This window comes from Myotis lucifugus, unplaced genomic scaffold (genome assembly GCF_000147115.1).
Source record: "Myotis lucifugus unplaced genomic scaffold, Myoluc2.0 scaffold_60, whole genome shotgun sequence".
In the NCBI taxonomy this organism is placed as follows: Eukaryota; Metazoa; Chordata; class Mammalia; order Chiroptera; family Vespertilionidae; genus Myotis; species Myotis lucifugus.
This window is the reverse complement of record NW_005871108.1, coordinates 5,795,396-5,812,835: the sequence shown is the minus strand read 5'-3', so window position 1 is coordinate 5,812,835 and position 17,440 is coordinate 5,795,396. Positions and strand designations below refer to the sequence as shown.

Here is a 17,440-nt window from a genome sequence, read left to right as displayed (position 1 = left end):
ACACTTGACATCTCACTTCACTGACCAAATGCTATGCTCCTTCACATCCTTGCCTTTGCACCTGCTGTTCCCACTACCTGGAATGGCTTCTCCTGTGATTGTACCTTAATTTATCCTTCAAGCATAGCTCAGATGTCACTACTCAGATAAAGCCTTCCCCGGCTCCTATGGCGTCACCCATACCTCTTCTTCCTGTACTCCCTAGGAGACACTGTTCCAAGAAGGCAGGACAAAAATAACAGCTGCTCACATGACAGACCACTTACTACGTTGCCAAACTCTTCTGAGGGCTCTGCACAGATTAACCTTAGTCCATCCTCACACCAACCGTGTGAGGGATGTGCTATCAGCCCTCACCCCACCTGACAGAAGTGGAAACTGAGGTGTGAAGAGGTTCAGGTAACTTGCCCAAGGTCATCCAGCCAGGAAGTGGGAGAGCTGGGCCTTGTTCACCACTGTGTGCCTAGGTCCTAAACACAGGGCACAGCACATTCAATGCGCCCATGATTATTCTTTGGAGGAATGAAGTCTAGCAGGCAGTATGTTTTCTTCAACCCTGTATCCCTATACCGGGCAGGAAATATAGGCTAATAAATGTTTTTGGAACAAATGAATGGATGGATGGATGATGAGTGAATGAATGATGCAACTGCCTGCTTGCCGGAGCATGAATTTAAATTTAGCCCTGTAAGCGTCCTGATGCCACGCAGCAAAGGGTTGAGGGGAGAGGAGGAACTGAGTGACCGGGGAAAAGCGTGCAAGCTGGAACTGGTTTGGGTTTATTTATCTTAAAGTCTTTGTTTACTCAAAACCTACCTCCAGGTAGTCTAAATTAATATGATTTTCTTCCTACGTGTATATCAGGGGTTTGGCAATAGAAAACACTTGAAAACAACTTCCAACAGCTCAAGACAGATCTGGCCCAGGCAATGATACCTGCCCCTGCCCCTGCCCCAGCCCCGGTCTCTACCCAGCCTCAGCCCCATGCGGCCAGTGTTCACAATGGTCGGGATGAGGGAACAGAGCAGAGGGGTTGAGGGGGACAGTAGGGCGTCTGGAGTCAGAATTGCCTGGGTTTGCCCTGGCTCGACCACTTACTGGGTCTGTGACCTTGGGTAAGTCACGTTACCTCTCTGAACTCTGGTTTCCTCATCTGTAAAGGGCAAAGAAAAGAAAGAGCGTCCTCCTCACAGTTTTTGCGAAGACCAAGGAGATCACTGCCTGGCACCAAAACCTGTGTGCCGAGTGCTATTTGTTCTGTGTCATCATTGAAGGATCTGATGTTGCTGGACCCTCTCAGGAATCTGTGCACCAGCTAGGATAGGGATTATTCCCATTTTTACAGATGAGGACACCTGAGGCCAAGGACCTCCCTTCATGGGCCAGACAGCAAATAGGTAGCAGAAACACGGCTGCCTCGGAAGATAATCTAAACTCCTGAGCTTCCAACTTAGGTTCACTGGACGCCATCTACTGACCGAGGCAAGGAAGTGGCCGGAGATGGAAGAAAATGTGCAGCTGCTGGAAGGATGCGCCCTCTGGTTGGACTTTCAGGCACAACCCTCAGGCGTTGCCAATAAGCAAACAGCACCATCCTCCTAACTGTACTGCTGCTGGGCTGAGATGGCCCGGGTCACCGACGCCCAGGAATTGCACCTCCCACAGTATTCCATTTGGAAAACGGAGTCTGACCAGATGGCCTGTGGCAACTATGGTGCCAGACAATTTGACTGTTTGTCCCAGACCTGACGCAGGGAGGGCAGATGAGGACGTCCTGAAGCAGCTGGTGGTGTCAGCTTGTTATCTGGCTATTTCTGGGGCAGGAAGGCTGGTCAGAGAGAGAAGTCTCCTGGGTCCTACTTACCATGGTGGTTGATATGGTCTCAGTGGTGATGGAGGGAGCAGTGGTTATGAATTCCTTCCCGCCTAGGGCAGTCCCATCCACCTGTGGTCAGAGGAAGGAGTCATCAGAGAGGGACACAGAGAGAAGCCGGATTCACCTGCAGCATCTGCCCCCTGGGCTCACGGCAATCCCCGCGACAAAGCGACAGGCTGTGTGAGTGAACGTGCACCGGGGGCACGTGGGTGTTCACACACAGACTGAATTACAGACGGGCCTCACAGAGCCTCCGGTTCACTTCAGTCATCTTACTTGATTGACAAAGGAAAAATAATCCTAGACAATTTGATCAATTCTATCCAAATTTTAATGCATGTATTCTTTGACCTGGTGATCCCATTGCTAGGAATTCACCATTGGGATATAAACTTTGAAAACTTTGCCAAGAAGTATAGACAAGGAAGTGCACTGCAGCACTCATCGTTAACTGCGGAAGAGGAAAACAAGCACAGGTCCATCGATGGGAGACTGTGTGGAAAACCAGGGTCCCCTCCTGAGTGGAACTAAGAAGACTAAGGTGGGTCCACATATGCCAGCAAAGGTCGATCTCCAAGAAGATTGTTAAAAAGGTAAGGTGTAAGACAGAACCATCTCTTTCCTGTAGAATTTTTAAATATCTAGAGATGTAAGTATACACGCTGGTATATGCATACATATTTTTCTGGGAGGAATCAGAAAAAATTTCATTTAGTTCTGTTTGAATTTCATAACTGTGAACATTTTGATGTCAGTAAGGATTACTGCGTTGTGGAATTGGGGGCCAATTTTGTTTTCTTTTTATTTCTCTGCATGAAAACAAAACCCACATTACAAAACAGGCCAGAGGAGGAATACGTTGCCTGAGGTCACAACTCGTCAGAACTCAAGAGTCCCGACCCAGGAGTCTCGACCACTGCACTAGCAGCCTCTTCAACCCCATGCGTGTTATAAAAGTGGGAGGGAAAATTCTGGAAATGGCAGCGTTCCCCATGTTGTGTTGGTTTACGTTTTTCTTCAGTTCTTAAGACAAAGACTGGTCTCCAGGGCAAGAAAGCCCTCAGCACAGCAGCTCTCTGGCCAGAAAGAACCAAGAACCACATCTCAATTTTGAAAGTTTAAAAAGCACAGAAGGAACTTCGGGACCACCTGTATCAATTCATGACAGCCTTCTCTGGGGTACTCAGTGTGTTTCCTCTCACTAAGACAGCGGTTCTCAGCCTGTGGGTCACAACCCCTTTGGCGGTCGAACGACCCTTTCACAGGGGTCCCTAAGACCATCCTGCATATCAGATATTTACATTACAATTCGTAACAGTAGCAACATTACAGTTATGAAGTAGCAACGGAAATAATTTTATGGTTGGGTCACAACATGAGGAACTGTATTTAAAGGGCCAGAAGGTTGAGAACCACTGCACTAAGACAATGATTTGGGGGTCTCTTTTTCCCCCCGTTTATTCATTTTGCCAATCTGATGTGGAACCCTCGTGCATAAAAAAACGACCCAACATAAGCCATTGTGACTGAAGCTGGCTTGGATCTTCTCTTTCCGAGCAGGCCCTGGGGTACATCAAGAAACCTCTCACCCTGGCCAGTTTTCTCAGTGGTTGGAGCATCAGCCCATGGACCGAAGGGTCATGGGTTCGACTCTCAAGTCAAGGGCAAGTACTGAGGTTGCAGGTTCGATCCCCAGATCTCTCTCACTCTCCCCCCCTCCTTTCCTCCATCCCACTCTCTCTAAAAATCAGTGGGGAAAAGTATCCTGGGGTGAGGATTAACAGCAACAAAAAAGAGAAGCCTTTCCAACTCCTTAGAGCAGTGATGGCGAACCTATGACACGCGTGTCAGAGGTGACATGCGAACTCATTTTTTTGGTTGATTTTTCTTTGTTAAATGGCATTTAAATATATAAAATAAATATCAAAAATATAAATCTTTGTTTTACTGTGGTTGCAAATATCAAAAAATTTCTATATGTTTCACGGCACCAGAGTTAAGTTAGGGTTTTTCAAATTGCTGACACGCCGAGCTCAAAAGGTTTGCCATCACTGCCTTAGAGCAATCTGAAAGCCACAGTCCTAATCCACTAGCCACTGGACCTATCACGCCCCGAAGAGGACAGAAGAGACATGATCATCCCACGTAATGGATGGGGACGTTGAAGCACTAAGTGGTGTGGTCTGCCCACTCCCACAGCTCAGGAAGGACGGTAAAGGACTCAAGAGCATCAGCGCTGAAATGGGGGCTCTGGGGGAGCCAAGGTGGCCAGGGTGGGCCAAGGCGCTTTGTCATGGTGCTGATCCCACCCCAAACGCCTAATACCTGTGGCTCGGGGAACATGAAAGGCACAGGGTACCTGGGTGTCCACAGTGGTGACTCTGGTCTGCAGCATAGCCTCTGGCTCGATCTTCTTCCTGATGGCCAGGCTGCTGACGGTCATGGTTTCCGTTTTCACGGGCTGCACGGAGATGAGGAAGAACACTTCGTAACTCGAGCCCTGGCATGGCTCCTGTCACAGGCAGCTGCGGCGTAGGGTCAGCAGGTTATCTCTCACCCCTACATCTGGCCAAGTCTCCAGAAGGGTACACAGGTCAGGGCAAAAGAGGCCTGGTGTGATGTTACTGACAAACATCCCGGGAGGAGAGCCAGAACCACCAGCAGCCACCGGACAGGCCTGCCCGTGACCCTGCAACCACCGAACCTCATGGTGGCTACTAGTATATGCTGTTTTCTTAGGGCACCATTAAGAGAACACCTACTATTTAGTGAATGTGCTGTGTGCCAGACCCCATGGTAGGTATTTTCCCTACATCCATGCCACTAAATCTTGAACGACTTCAATGGTTATGCTACCACCTCATTTGAATCGTTCTTTAGAGCAGAAGCCACACACCTGGAGGCCCCTGGGGGCCAGGGAGGGGATGTAAACAAGTGAAGTGGGCTTGTGGGGGCCTGGGGGGAACTTTGAAGCACATGGGGTGCCACTCAGGTTTGGCCAACTGTGGCCATGGCTTCTGAGTGACTGGGTCATCTGATTTTTTTTTTAAAAAAATATGTAATTTTTTAATGATATAAGAAAAATCCCTGTGTTTTATATTCAATGCCCTGATTTTTAAATCAAGATCAAAGAAAACAGCCCGCTGGCACGGCTCAGTAGTTGAGCATTGACCTATGAACCAGGAGGTCACGATTTGATTCCTGATCAGGGCACCTTCCCAGGTTGCAGGCTCGATCCACAGTAGGGGGCGTGCAGGGGGCAGCCAATCAGTGATTCCCTCTCATCATTGATGTTTCTATCTCCCTCTCCCTCTCCCTTTCTCTCTGAAATCAATACAAATATATTTTTAAAACTATATGTAAAAAAGAAAACACATCTGCTAGCCAGGTCTGGCCCGAGCCACTGGTTTACAACCTATGCTCTATAAGTCATTAAGTTAAATGATCAGTTTCTTCTGCGTCCTCCATTGGGCTAGTTCATGGCTATCCACACAGCAGGTACCCACATATGTGAACTGAATGAATGAATGAAAGCTAGCTGGTCATCTGCTTGGAAGAGGGGTGACGGGTGAGGGGTGAGGAAACAAAAGAGGGGTGAGGGGTGAGGAGACGGTTGTACCCCGGAGAGCTAGCCCTTCAGTCAATCAGCTACTAGTGCCTGCTCTGTGCGGGCTTCCAGGAGCTGCCACCTGGTAGGAGAGCAGACCGGTCAGCCACTGATGTACTTGGGCTACCACCGGGAGCAGAGCATTACTGGGTCAGGAGGCTGTGGAGGGGACAGCACTCCTTCCCAGGGTGGTCAGGAAAGCATCTGCTAGGGAAGTGACATCTGAACTCTGTCCTAGAATATGGCACACTTGCAGGGCCGAGAAAGGAAGGAATAACCTTCCACCCAGAGGCGACAGCACGAGTGAAAGCCTGAGTGATGAGCTCACGTCTCGGTGTCTGTAGGATGGGGAAGGGGAGAGTGGTGGGAGGTAGGCTGGGGCTAGAAGAGATGAGGGAGCAAAGGAATAACATGAACAGAGATCCTCTGAAGGAAGGACACAAAGCAGAGAAGCCCAGACAGTGCATCCCTGGGTCCCCCTCAGGGACGACGTTTCCGCTTCTCCAGGAGTTTCAACAGCTACCCCAGGAAGCCCAGGCCCCAGGGAAAGGAGCCCGGCCGGCGTCAGGACAAACCCTCCGACTTTCAGACCAGGCCGGGCCCCTGCGAGGTGTCACAGCACATGCTCTCTGCAGTGCCATGCAGCACAGGCAGGGGGAGGAGGAGTCGAGTAAGACCTGACTGCTGGTCACTGCTTGACCTCAGGCAAGCGATGGGTTCACAGGGTTAAAACGCCAAGGTGTGCATGTTAGGGGTAAACCGAGACGGCAAACATGCGAGCACAGAACCATGCTGTTCTGCGGAGGGACAGTCATGCAACACGAGACACAGCTTCAGGCTGGCGACTCGGTCTTCTCACAGACGGCCAGGGCCCTCTGAACATGCAGGGCCTGCTGGGCGCAGTCTCGACGATGCTCCACTGTACCTCAAACTGGGGCATATCCGGGGTGGAGCAGGCCCCTCGATCCGGGCTGTCCTCGAAGCCCCCGGACTCGTCGTCCTGGCTGGGGCCCCTCTTGCTGAGATCCCGGGAGAACACCAGGCCCTCCGTGTCTGAGTCGCTTTTGTCTCGGTCGAGCTCGGGCAGACTGCGGGAGAAGTCTTCGAAGGCGCTGCCGTGGTAGTCACCCATGACGGTGAAGTCGACCTCTGCCTCCAGGCTGGACGTGGAGCTGACGGTGATGCTGGAGCACTTACGCTCGATGGCCAGGTGGTTGTCCTTCAGGAACACCGCGTCCCTCTCCTGGTCCTGGTCCTCATCGCCCGTGTCACTCTCTGGGGCCCTGGGACGTGGTGGTTTGACTTTCTCCTCCGAGCCCTCCCTCAGCCCTGCTCTCTATGGCCAGATAAAATAAAAGGAACGGGAGTGTGGGACGAGAGGGAGAGAGAGAAAGAGAGAAATCAAGATGGTAAATGACAGAAGAAAACTCGGGGCCATGTCGAAGTCCAGGTCAGGAAACAAAAAACACCCCGGGAAAGGTTCCTTGACATCATAACAAGCTTAAAATAACCGAAAAGTTCCCAAGAGTGGGGACGCTGTTTTCCGGGGGTCTCCTGATAATGGCAAAGCAAGTACAAAGCAAACATCCTGCCAGTTGGTTCCTGGACAGGAGGCTCCATCCAACGTTTGGATCTGGGAGCTGATCAGAAGCGGCACTGTGCACAAGGCAGGGATGGGGGCCCAGGTCCCAGGCCCATCCGTGCGGGCTGGACTCGAGAGACAGAAACCAAGGAGGGAGACCCAGGGATCAGGAAACCCAGGCAGGGGAAGCAGAGGCTGGAGCCAAGAGCTTTCAGGAACAAAGAGGAAGCCAGCACGGTTTGTCAATTCCACTGAGTCCCCATGGGAGGGGTCAGCATCGTCTCGAGGGAGGACCAATATGGGCTAATTCCTGGGAGCTGGGTGCTGCATCAGTTCAACCCTGAGCTCCATGAGTGGGCCGACGGGCAGGCCATGGAGTGGAGGTTCTGGTCCCATCAGTGTAATTGACAACAGCAGGCCAAGGAAGTGCCGGAGGGGAACCAGCAGCTCTTGTCTGACATACATACCTCTCAACTGGCCTGTTAGGGATTAAACACCACTCATACATTTGGGGCTGGTTCATGACACTCCTTAAAACCAATCTAACACCCACCAAGTATGTTTAAAGTACATGGCTTCAGGTTCTAGAGATTCAGTGCATTTGGAGATTCGTTTGCTTAACCAGCATCCATTTAGCCAGTTTCTGGAAGGTTGAGAGGTGTGAGGACACGTTCAGACAAGCCAGAGTTGAGCTGCCATGAGCAGCACTGCCAGCGTAGGTGGGAGTCTAAGGCAGCGATGCACCCTGGCCAGGTGTGGGCGACCGGGGCATCGGGGCACCAAGGGGCTGCAGAGACCTGAGGGCCTGAGGGGCCGACGAATCCCAGGCGCCCCCCTTTCCCAGGGGGTTTTGCTGCTAAACTGGCGAGGCGCTTCTCTTCCCTGACTGCATCTCCGGATTTGTTCTGGATCAGAGAAGACAGTTAGTCTTAAGGAGGCAGAAAGGCTCTGGGCACTGGGACCGAGAGGGAACCACAAGTGAAGGATGAAAACTTCTGGACTGTAGCTTCCCCAAGGCAGGAGCACCAGGGAAGGGAAAGGATGAAGGAAGGTCACTGGATAAGCCAAGCCAACAGGTAGGCACCCAGCAAGTGGGGGCAGCAAGGCAAAGCAAGTGTGTAGTTTGCTGGCGGTGGCGCCACCTTCTCCACTGCGTCAATGTGGCCCTTTGGGCACCAGATCACACCAAAAGCTGCGGGTCTGTGGCTAAGCTCACATGGGCCAAGCAGGTGAACCCTGCATTCTGCTTGGGCTACACTCGGGGTAAAGAACTCACAGGGATGGACAAGCAGCCTTGGATTGCACTAATGACGAGGGGCACTGAACATGCTTCTAAAAAGCTACACAGCATGCGGTCACTGCCCAGCTGGGGGCAGCGGTGGGCGTGGGGGCTCACGTGGCCAGCTCCCCCAGTGGCTTCCTCCAGCGTAGTTTCGCAGCCCGAGTCGGGAGACATGAGCTCGAGTTCCTGGTGGGATGTAGTAGAAACGCCCGCACTGAAGTGGCCGGCAGTGGGTGACATCACTGAGGAATGCGTGGCGTTGGGGCCGGCGATGTCCTCCGGGGGCGGGAGGTGGACGAAGCCCAGGTCCGAAAGCGTATTCTGCTGCTGCTCTGCCTGCCCTAGGGAGGCCTCTGAAGACAACTCACTTGGAAGGGCCCGTGTTTCGCCCTGACTCGCTCGCCAACTTTCAGCTCCATGGGTCTCAAAGATCCAAATTTTGTTGGCCACCGAGGTCTTGCTGATGTCTTCCAGGGAGCCCTCTTGGCCCCCAGCTTGGAAAGGAGTCATCTTTGGCTTCCCTGAAGGGAACCCCAACCTTAGAGCTGCAACTCCCTCAACTTCTTCAAGGACAACTCTGCGCTTTCTGCTGGCAACGGGGGGTGCCTTGCGCTCACCTCTGTCCAGAGTCACAACAGGCTCTACTTGGTCCTTGGGTTCTGGGCTCTCTCTGAGAAACACAGGGGGCTGTTCTCCAAAGGGATCCCCAAGCTGCAAAGGCTCCCCCGACCCATGAGAGGCTGGGCTCGCAGAAGCGTCCTCAGGAGGAGCCTGAAAGGGACCACGGGAGGCTGGGAGGGGGTTGATCACCTCCATCTGAAGAAACTCCGTGTGAACCTTGCTGTGCTCCCTCATGGGTTGTCCTGTTTGGGTGTGAACTGGTCCCTTGTCTTTGGGCAAGAAGTTGTCTCTGTCCGGTCTGGCTAGTGTCCATGGAAGGGCGCAGGCCGGGAAGTCTGGGCACACACCCGCTCCTCTGTGAGGCGAGTGGTTCCTCCATGCTGCTGGGGGACTTTTCTCAGCCTTTCCCATCAAATCTAGACTCCTGGGGGCCTCTTCCTCTGCAGTAATGGCAGGTGCTGGGTGGGTAAACTCTCCTTCCACCCCCCACCCTGCTTCTTCCCAATCCTTAGCAAATCTCTGCCCTGGAGAAGATCCATTACCGAGCTGCTGGTCAAAGGCCTCCAGGTCATTGGGTCCTCCGTGGTCCCTGGGAGGCCCCACCTCTTTCTCCAAGGAAGCTGTGTGAGCTTCACCATCTTCATCCTTGCTCCTTCTGGAAGCTGCCGGAGAGCCCCACTGGTCAGAGGCCCTCAGCTCAGAGCTCTCTGCAAGCTCTCCCGAGAGCTCCCGCCTGGTCTCATCTCCAGGAGGGGCTTTCAGGCGCTCTCCTCTCTCCTCCAACAGTGGAGGGAGGATTTGGTCTTCAAAATCTTTCTCTCCATAGTTGAAATAGAAGCTCCTCTCTGCAAAGGAAGTATCGGTTTCATCACTCGAGTCGGCTCTGTCTTCCTCGTGGGCTGGGTCCAGCAGAAACGACTGAAGTCCTCCCTTGTCAGAGGTTGGAGAGGAGACATCCACCTCTGCTGGCCCGGTCCCCAGGGCAGTGGGCCTTTCACAAGTCTGGATCTCCTCCAGCTCCTTTCTTAGCTCCACATGGCTCTCCAACTGACCTGAGACCCGCCGCTTCCTGATGGTGGCCTCCCCGGTGCCCATCCTGAGCTGGGAGCCCTCAGGAAGCTTTTCTGCCAGAGAGCAGCCTGCAGCCAGGGAATCCCCTCCTGGGCCATTCCCGACCCGGGGGCCCTCCTCCCACAGTGACTCGAAGTCTTCAGGGCTTGCAATCATTCTTCCTTTTTGCTGGATGTTTGCTCCTCTGGCTCCCACCATTTCCTCTGTGGCCACTTCAACCTTGAACTTGTCCACCAGGATATCCACCTTGGACAGTCTGCCATCGGCAAGGATATCTGCAAGGCCTGCCTCACTTTCTTCCTGCTGCATGGCGGCCACTTTTAGAAGACTGAGTTCTTCTGGCCTAGTGTACTTCCTTTCTACAAATACCCAATGCTCTGAACCCTGTGTTTCAATTGGAGCAAGAAGAGTTAACATGAAATAGCAGGCACCTGAAGAACAGGTCACCTTTTCCCTTTACAAGAAGGGCCCATCCTACCACCAAAAGGTCAACATGTCTGTCCCCAGAACTGGCTGGGGAGAGGAAGGCATGACAACACTAGTCAGCCTCATCAAAGCTCCTCTTGCCATCAAAGCACCCAATAAATTATTTACCAACTCCCCTCCACCGCCACCCCGACTTGGTAAAATGGGATGGGGTCTCCTCATGTTAACCGTGGGGAAAATGGAGATCCACGGATGGGCCAGGACTCTCCCTCTTCCGTTTTCATAATACAACTGCCACTGTCGGAGGGGAAAGTAGCTGATGTTACATGACATCATTGAATGTTGGAGCCAAAAGAACTTCTAAGACACCTTCAGTCCAATCTCCTCATTGTGCAAATGTGTAAACTCAGGCCTAGAGAAGGTCGGTGACTTAGCCAAGGTCACAGTTCATTGACAGTAGAGTCAGGAAAAGAGTGAGTTCTGATGACTGAGATCCTGGCTAACTTATCTCACAACGTATGGAATGTGGGTCTCACTGTGATCTAATGTCAAGTTGATGGGAAGTACTGAGATAAGTTCCATAAGCTGACCTTCCTGCAAGAGCTTCTGAGAAGGAAAGAGATTAGAACGAAAAACACTAACTGGCCAGCTTTCCTGCTTAGTGCCAGTCACCGCAATGGCTTGAACAGCTTGAACTTTGTGGGGTTCATTCACAAAGAAACAGGTACCATGGCCTGTCCTTGGAGAATTCTAATGAGATCCACAGAAAGAGTAGACGAGGACTGACCGGAACACATCACCGAAGGAAACAATCTAAAGATCCAGGCATATCTTGGGTCGAAAGCACCAACAAGAGGGCAGCACTGTCAAACCACGGACAGAACAGCCCCCACCTCCCTTTTGAACAACACTTAGGAGGGAACCATGGACTTCTAGAATCATTCAAAAAGCAAGAAGGCCATTGGGGTTTTAATCTTACAGCCACAGAAAACTTTCTTCACACAAAATCTCAATGGAAGTCTACTATGTAGCACAAACATGGGGCTGCCCTGTTGAAGTTGGGGGCCTAGTGCCCTGAGGTACTTTCCTCCTTTGAAATCACGGCTCTGAGCCAGCCCCTCATGGTACAGATGTGGAAACTGAGGCCTAGGGAAGGTGAGCACCATGCCCACAGTCAGAGAGTGAGCTAGTGCCAAGGCAGGCCTAGAACCTTCTCTGAGTCCAAGTTCTGTGAGATGCATCCACGGTAAGATGTGCCCCAAACTGCTCCCGACAACAAGCTGGGGAAGTTTATCTGACCTTGGGCTCCGATTCAGGTTATGACTTGGTGAGGCAAGATCCCATCAGACCTAAAGGGTTCTGCAGGATCAAGGGAACACTGTAACCCTCTTACCTCCATTCCCCCACTCCATTTCAGCAAAATCTCCATGACTATCAGGGAAGCAAACCACATTAAGAGATTCTCGCCAACAGAAAAGAGAGATAAAAGGAAGGGGGAAGGCCCAGATAAAGTCGGGGGTAGGTTCTGAGATTTTACTTCAGGTTGTTAAGCTTTCAGGACCACAGCACTCGGACTTTCCCAGAGAGAAGTGCTCTGAGAGCCTACAGACGCCAGGCCTCTCTTCTCTTCGACTTGGGAAGCAAGTGCCTTTAGTTGCTCCCGTCTCAGCGTGTACTGGCATCATCAGCCTGGCAAGGATAGCCAAAGACAGTCCACAAAGTCCCATCTGGAATATTCTTGCCCCAAGTCTAACTAGAAACTAGTTTCTAGGCTGAGTGGGATGGGAGCTGGCACAGAACAGAAAGATTGTATAGGGAAAAAAAAGGGAAATGTACTTATATTTAATTACTTTGTGCCAGGCAATCCCAGTCTTTTGACTAAGTCAGCAATTTTCAACCTTTTTCAGCTCATGGCACGCATAAACTAATTACTAGATTCTGAAGCACACAAAAAAAATATTTTTTGCCGATCTGACAAAAAAATAGGTATAATTTTGATTCATTCACACCAGGTGGCTATTGTTGTGTTGGCTGTTGTCATTTTAAAAAATATATTCTTATTGATTTCAGAGAGGAAGGGAGAGAGAGAGAGAAACATCAATGATGTGAGAGAATCACTGATTGGCTGCCTCCTGCACACCCCACACAGGGGATCGAGCCCAAAATGCGGGCATGTGCCCTGACTGGGAATCAAACCAAGACCTCCTGGTTCATAGGTCGACGTTCAACCACTGAGCCACACCAGCCGGGCTGTTGTCATTTTTTTTATTTGACAATCTAAGGGAAAAGTGGCCAGTGGCCCTGACTAAATAGGTATTGCATATTTTAAAGATTCTTGAAATCGTTGGTCTAAATTATTAAATTTGATCCATATGGTAACTTGTGAAGCAGGTGCTGTTACCCTATTTCAGAAGGGGAAACCGAGGCTCCCAGAGGAAGGTAACTGGCACAGATGACAGGGTGAGCACTGAGGGGAGAAGGGGCTCTGCTTCTAACAAGTGAAAGGGGATGTGTAGGAACCTAAAGAGAAAAGAAAGACTGAACGGAAAGAGCAAGGCTTCACTGGCACCAAAACACTGGCAGAGCCACAGCTGGCCCTGGGGACTGGCCTGGAAGTCGTTTTGACCAGATTTTAGGATGGGGAAGATGTCAGGAGAGCCCTCAGCCCTTCTTCCCACTGAGCCAAGATGCTCAGTGCCTGCTCAGAGTGCCCCCTGCTGTCAGATGGAGGCACTGAGGTAAGACAGCCTTGGAACAGAAGCTGAAAGAGGGAGTGGAGCCGATTCTGTTCCCACGGACAACGAGCAAGTCTCCAGCCAGGTAGTTCCGCGGACTCTGGGCTGGAGCTCTGGCTCACATTTTGGGCACAGAGGAGGGGGTCCAGGATGAGGAGCTCTCTAGAAGCCATGCCCTGGGAGAAACTGTTGAAGAAAGAAGGTTAGCGGGCGCTCAACTCTGAAGGGCCATCCTGGAGGATGCAGAGCAGGCATAAAGGTCTTGGGGACAGAGCAAGGCCCACGGGTGGTGATTCAGAAGGGCAGACAATTCAATATGAAAACTTCACAATGGATGACTGAAGACAAACGAGCTGCCGCTAAGAACAGGCAGAGCCCCCTCTGTGGAAGGGACTGGACCGACAATTTTAGGAACCATGAGAAAGACGCATGTTGCCCCCCTCAAGGGTGGGCACCTGTCCTTAGCCCTGGGAGCATCTCTGTGCTCCAGGGCATCACTGCTTCCCTAACCTTGAGATGCTGTTGACTCCTGTCCAACTTCTCTCAAGAGAGTGCTGATAGTTTTGTTTTTATTTTTACAACTGCGGAAAAATAACTGTGATTTATGTTTTCCCACTTATGTAGCTGACTCATGTTTCTTTTACAGTTCCAGCATGTTTTCAGCAGCTACAAAATTTTCCTCCGGGGAATTAAGAAAGGTATATGCCCTAAGACACACTGTGCCAACAAGAGAGGATCATATATCAAGGAGATGGTCAGTTAGTACCTTCCTATCCTGACCGTCCATGAGGTGCTGGGCCTGGATTCAACCTGGCATCCATGCAGGGGCACAGCAAGTTCCAAGAGCCCTCAACCTGCTGCTCTCCTGGGCCCAGAAGCAATGCCCTCCTCATTTAGAACACCTGCCTTACCAACACCTCTATAACCCCAAGGTTAGTCCTTGGACCAAGATGCCCACTTTGTCTGTCTGGAGATCCTGACTGATCCAAGGGGAGTTTAGAAAAGAAAGAGGTGGGGGATGGATGGGATGCCATCCCCTAACCAACCACAGCTAGACCTCCCTCAGGCTTCTAAACAGTAACAAGGCCTTAGGGCAGAAGACATTTAGGTGCCATGACCCCTGATCCCAAGCTTAAAGGGCAGAGCCTGCCTCTAGAGCAGTGGTTCTCAACCTTCCTAATGCCGCGACACTTTAATACAGTTCCTCATGTTGTGGTGACCCCCAATTTCATTGTTACAAATTGAACATAATTAAAGCATAGTGATTAATCACAAAACAATATGTAATTATATATGTGTTTTCCGATGGCCTTAGGCGACCCCTGTGAAAGGGTCGTTCGACCCCCAAAGGGGTCGCAACCCACAGGTTAAAAACCGCTGCTCTAGGGTCACCTGCCTCTGCAGGGCCGGAGGGAGCTCATTTCTGCCTCCCTTTGAAGCCAGAAGTGACTTCCCTGAATGGTTTCAATCCTGATTCCTGGGCAACAATGGATGAGGGAGGGGCCTGCCCTTTATGGATTCCTGGAAAGGGGATGCCCAGTTGTCACAGCCAGGAGACAATGTGGGCTGCCCACTGCTCCGCGTGCATGGCAAAGTCTGCTCCACCCCATTCACCCCAGAGAAAGGGTTTTCTTAAGACCATTAGGGTTCTGGTTGGGCGGGGAGGTGATGACAGTAACCTCAGGAGATGCTGCGAGGCTTTTCTGAGTGAACACTTCCAAGCCTGTGGCCGTCCCAGGCTCAGGTGCCAAGTCCTGCTGAGAGGTGTCCTGGGTCCTCTGGGACTGCAGGGGAGGCCCAGGGCCAGAGGAAAGGGAAAGAGGGAGGAAGGGAAGGAGAGACAAGAGGGAGAGAGAAAGCAGGAGAGACATACACACAGAGTCCATAAATAGCCCCGCTTTGTAAATACCACATCTTTAGGTTTCATAGATTAGGTCAGGAAGGAGCCGCACCGCTGTGGGGCGGGACAGAAAGGAACTGCCCCTCCAAGCCATTCAGGGAGGGAGGCCCATGGTCAGCTGCCAGCCAGCACCGTGGCTTTGGGCCTTCCCTCATCACCTGCTCATTCTCATTCAAGAGGTTCTGGAGCCTTATCACTTGCACACGGTTCCAAGTCTTCTCAGGGTGTCTTTGCTTTAGACGATGGTTCAAGCCTGTAGTCTGGGTCTCAGCCCCTTTTAGAACGTTATCTTTGAGATGAAAACCTAGGCTTGGCAAATCGGAACTCTTCTTTATAGTTTGGGGTCCCTATTTTGGTTTATGCTCCTACCGTTTTGCCCTGGTCCCAGATGAGGCCCAACAATACATGAGGAAGCTACTAGGAACTATGGATGAAACACCCTGCAGGTCTCCCCTGCAAAGTCCATGTTTGATCAGGAATTCTAATTGTCAGCAATGCCCGTTGACTGTCCCACTGTCCAGTTTATAAAGTATGTTTATATCCATTATTTTGCTCAACCTTCCCAATAACCCAACCCTATAGCAATCTTAGTTCCCTCTAGATGGACTGACTAGCCAGTGAGGCTCAGAGAGGTGAGGTTATTTGCCCAAGGAGTCAGACCGGTCCTTAGCTAAGGCTCCTCCCCATCCCCCAAATCTTTAAAGGCCTCTAAATGCTCCAAGGTGAGCTCCTGGACCAGACTTCTTTCCTGCAGTGGGAAGACAGGAGAGGAACAGACTCCGCCTTTTAATGATCCCATTCTAACAGTTCCAGCTGTCACCAGCAGATGGGGCACCCCCAAGCCAGGCTGCTCTGAGGCCACCCCAAAGCTCCAGGAGCCCAGCTCTCCAGGGCTCATCCTGCCTCTCTCTGCTGGAGTCTGACTGTGTCGGAAGGCCCTCATCCCACTCTACCCACTTCAGGACTGAAGAGAGTCCACTCTGGTCAAGGGTCTCAGGGCAGGAGCAGGGCAGGTAACTAGATCACTAGACCAGCCCCCAGGCCCAGTTCAGCGTCTTCAGGGTCTTGATTATGTCGAAGGTGACCACAGAAACCTTCAGTGGATGCAGAGATTTGCCCTCCTTCCATGGCATCAGCCTTAAAAGCCCCCAAATCATCCCTAACTTTGCGAATCACCAGCCAGGGAGCCATCTCAGCAGCCTCACTGGACGAGGCCCTCTGTTAGCTGGGATGGCAAGGCCGTGGGGAGTGCTGAGTCAATAGAATGCTCTGCTTATTAGATCATGGCTGCATCAACCAATTGTCAAAGCATTAGAGGGCATCACACACACAATTGACTCTATGTCTGGTCTTCACATAATTTGGTCTTGCTTCTAGGCAGTTGTGATTTAATAGCAAATACAGTGCCTGGGACACAAGAAAATCAGATTCTGGCTCCTCTTCTATCAACTATGACACTAAAAAAGTCCTTCCCCTTCTGGGCCTCAGGGCCCCATCTGTGACATGATGACCTTGAACCAAGCAGGTTCTGAGGACCCTTCCAACTTTAAAAGGGATCCTGACTCCAAGTTAACCTTCTGTGTGAGTCCCAGGTCTCTCAAAATGAAACAATAAGTAACTCATATTGAGCCTCTGGGTCTCTGCTTGGCCCCTCCATGCTTTATCTCATTTGATCCTTACAACATTCCTAAGAAGTAGATGCTTTATTACCTCTACTGAATGGAGGCTCAGAGAGGTTACGTCACAAGCACAGGGGCATCCAGCTAGCAGGCAGCAGAGCCAGAGTTCAAACCCAGGTGGTATAAGTCTAGATCCCAGTTGGGTTTGAGCCCAGTAAGCAGCAGCACTAGGGTATAAAAACCCAACTATAGACGGAGGCAAACACTTCCAAGATTTAGCAGCGCTAATAATAACGTTGGGATTATCAACACAAGAATTCTCGAGATCCGTCTTTCTCTTTTTCAATTGCTTTCCACTCTGAAAGGCACAGGAGCAGCTGGTTTCCCTCTAGTGGGCTCTGAGGGTCCTTCCCGGAGGGAACACTTCCGGATCTGTGTTTTCACAATAGGCTCAAAAGGGTCTGGTTACTAGAAGAACTCCCCTGATTCTTAGAGTTCAGTGTGCATGAGAATCGCCCGGGGCACTTGTTTCAGATGCTGATTCCAGGGCTCTGCCTCCAATATTCTCATTCAGGAGGTCTGATGTGGAGTCCAGAATATGCATTTCTAACAAGTACCCCTTCTTCCCCATTATACTCTGGCTGATGGAAGGGGAACACACCAAGCCACTTTGAGTTTCCCAGGGTAGTCCCTGGGGCCCCAGATTCCAAGATTTAGTGAC

The 17,440-nt window shown here is 51.3% G+C and overlaps 1 protein-coding gene across 10 annotated transcripts in view; it reads right to left on the bottom strand.

Annotated features, from left to right (window-relative positions):
* The window catches only part of EPB41L1 (erythrocyte membrane protein band 4.1 like 1), a 118,791-nt gene that overhangs the window by 12,413 nt on the left and 88,938 nt on the right, over nt 1-17,440 (bottom strand). For 6 of the 10 annotated variants that reach the window (XM_023754445.1, XM_023754443.1, XM_023754444.1 and 3 more), the window contains 4 exons: nt 6,409-6,819; nt 4,236-4,337; nt 1,865-1,945; nt 1,130-1,315 (listed from right to left, as the gene is read on the bottom strand). In XM_023754445.1, coding sequence (XP_023610213.1) covers nt 1,130-1,315; nt 1,865-1,945; nt 4,236-4,337; nt 6,409-6,819 — 780 coding nt within the window. The remainder of the gene's footprint in view (nt 1-1,129; nt 1,316-1,864; nt 1,946-4,235; nt 4,338-6,408; nt 6,820-17,440) is intronic. The other 4 variants (XM_023754447.1, XM_023754448.1, XM_023754450.1 and 1 more) reach the window with 2 other exon arrangements.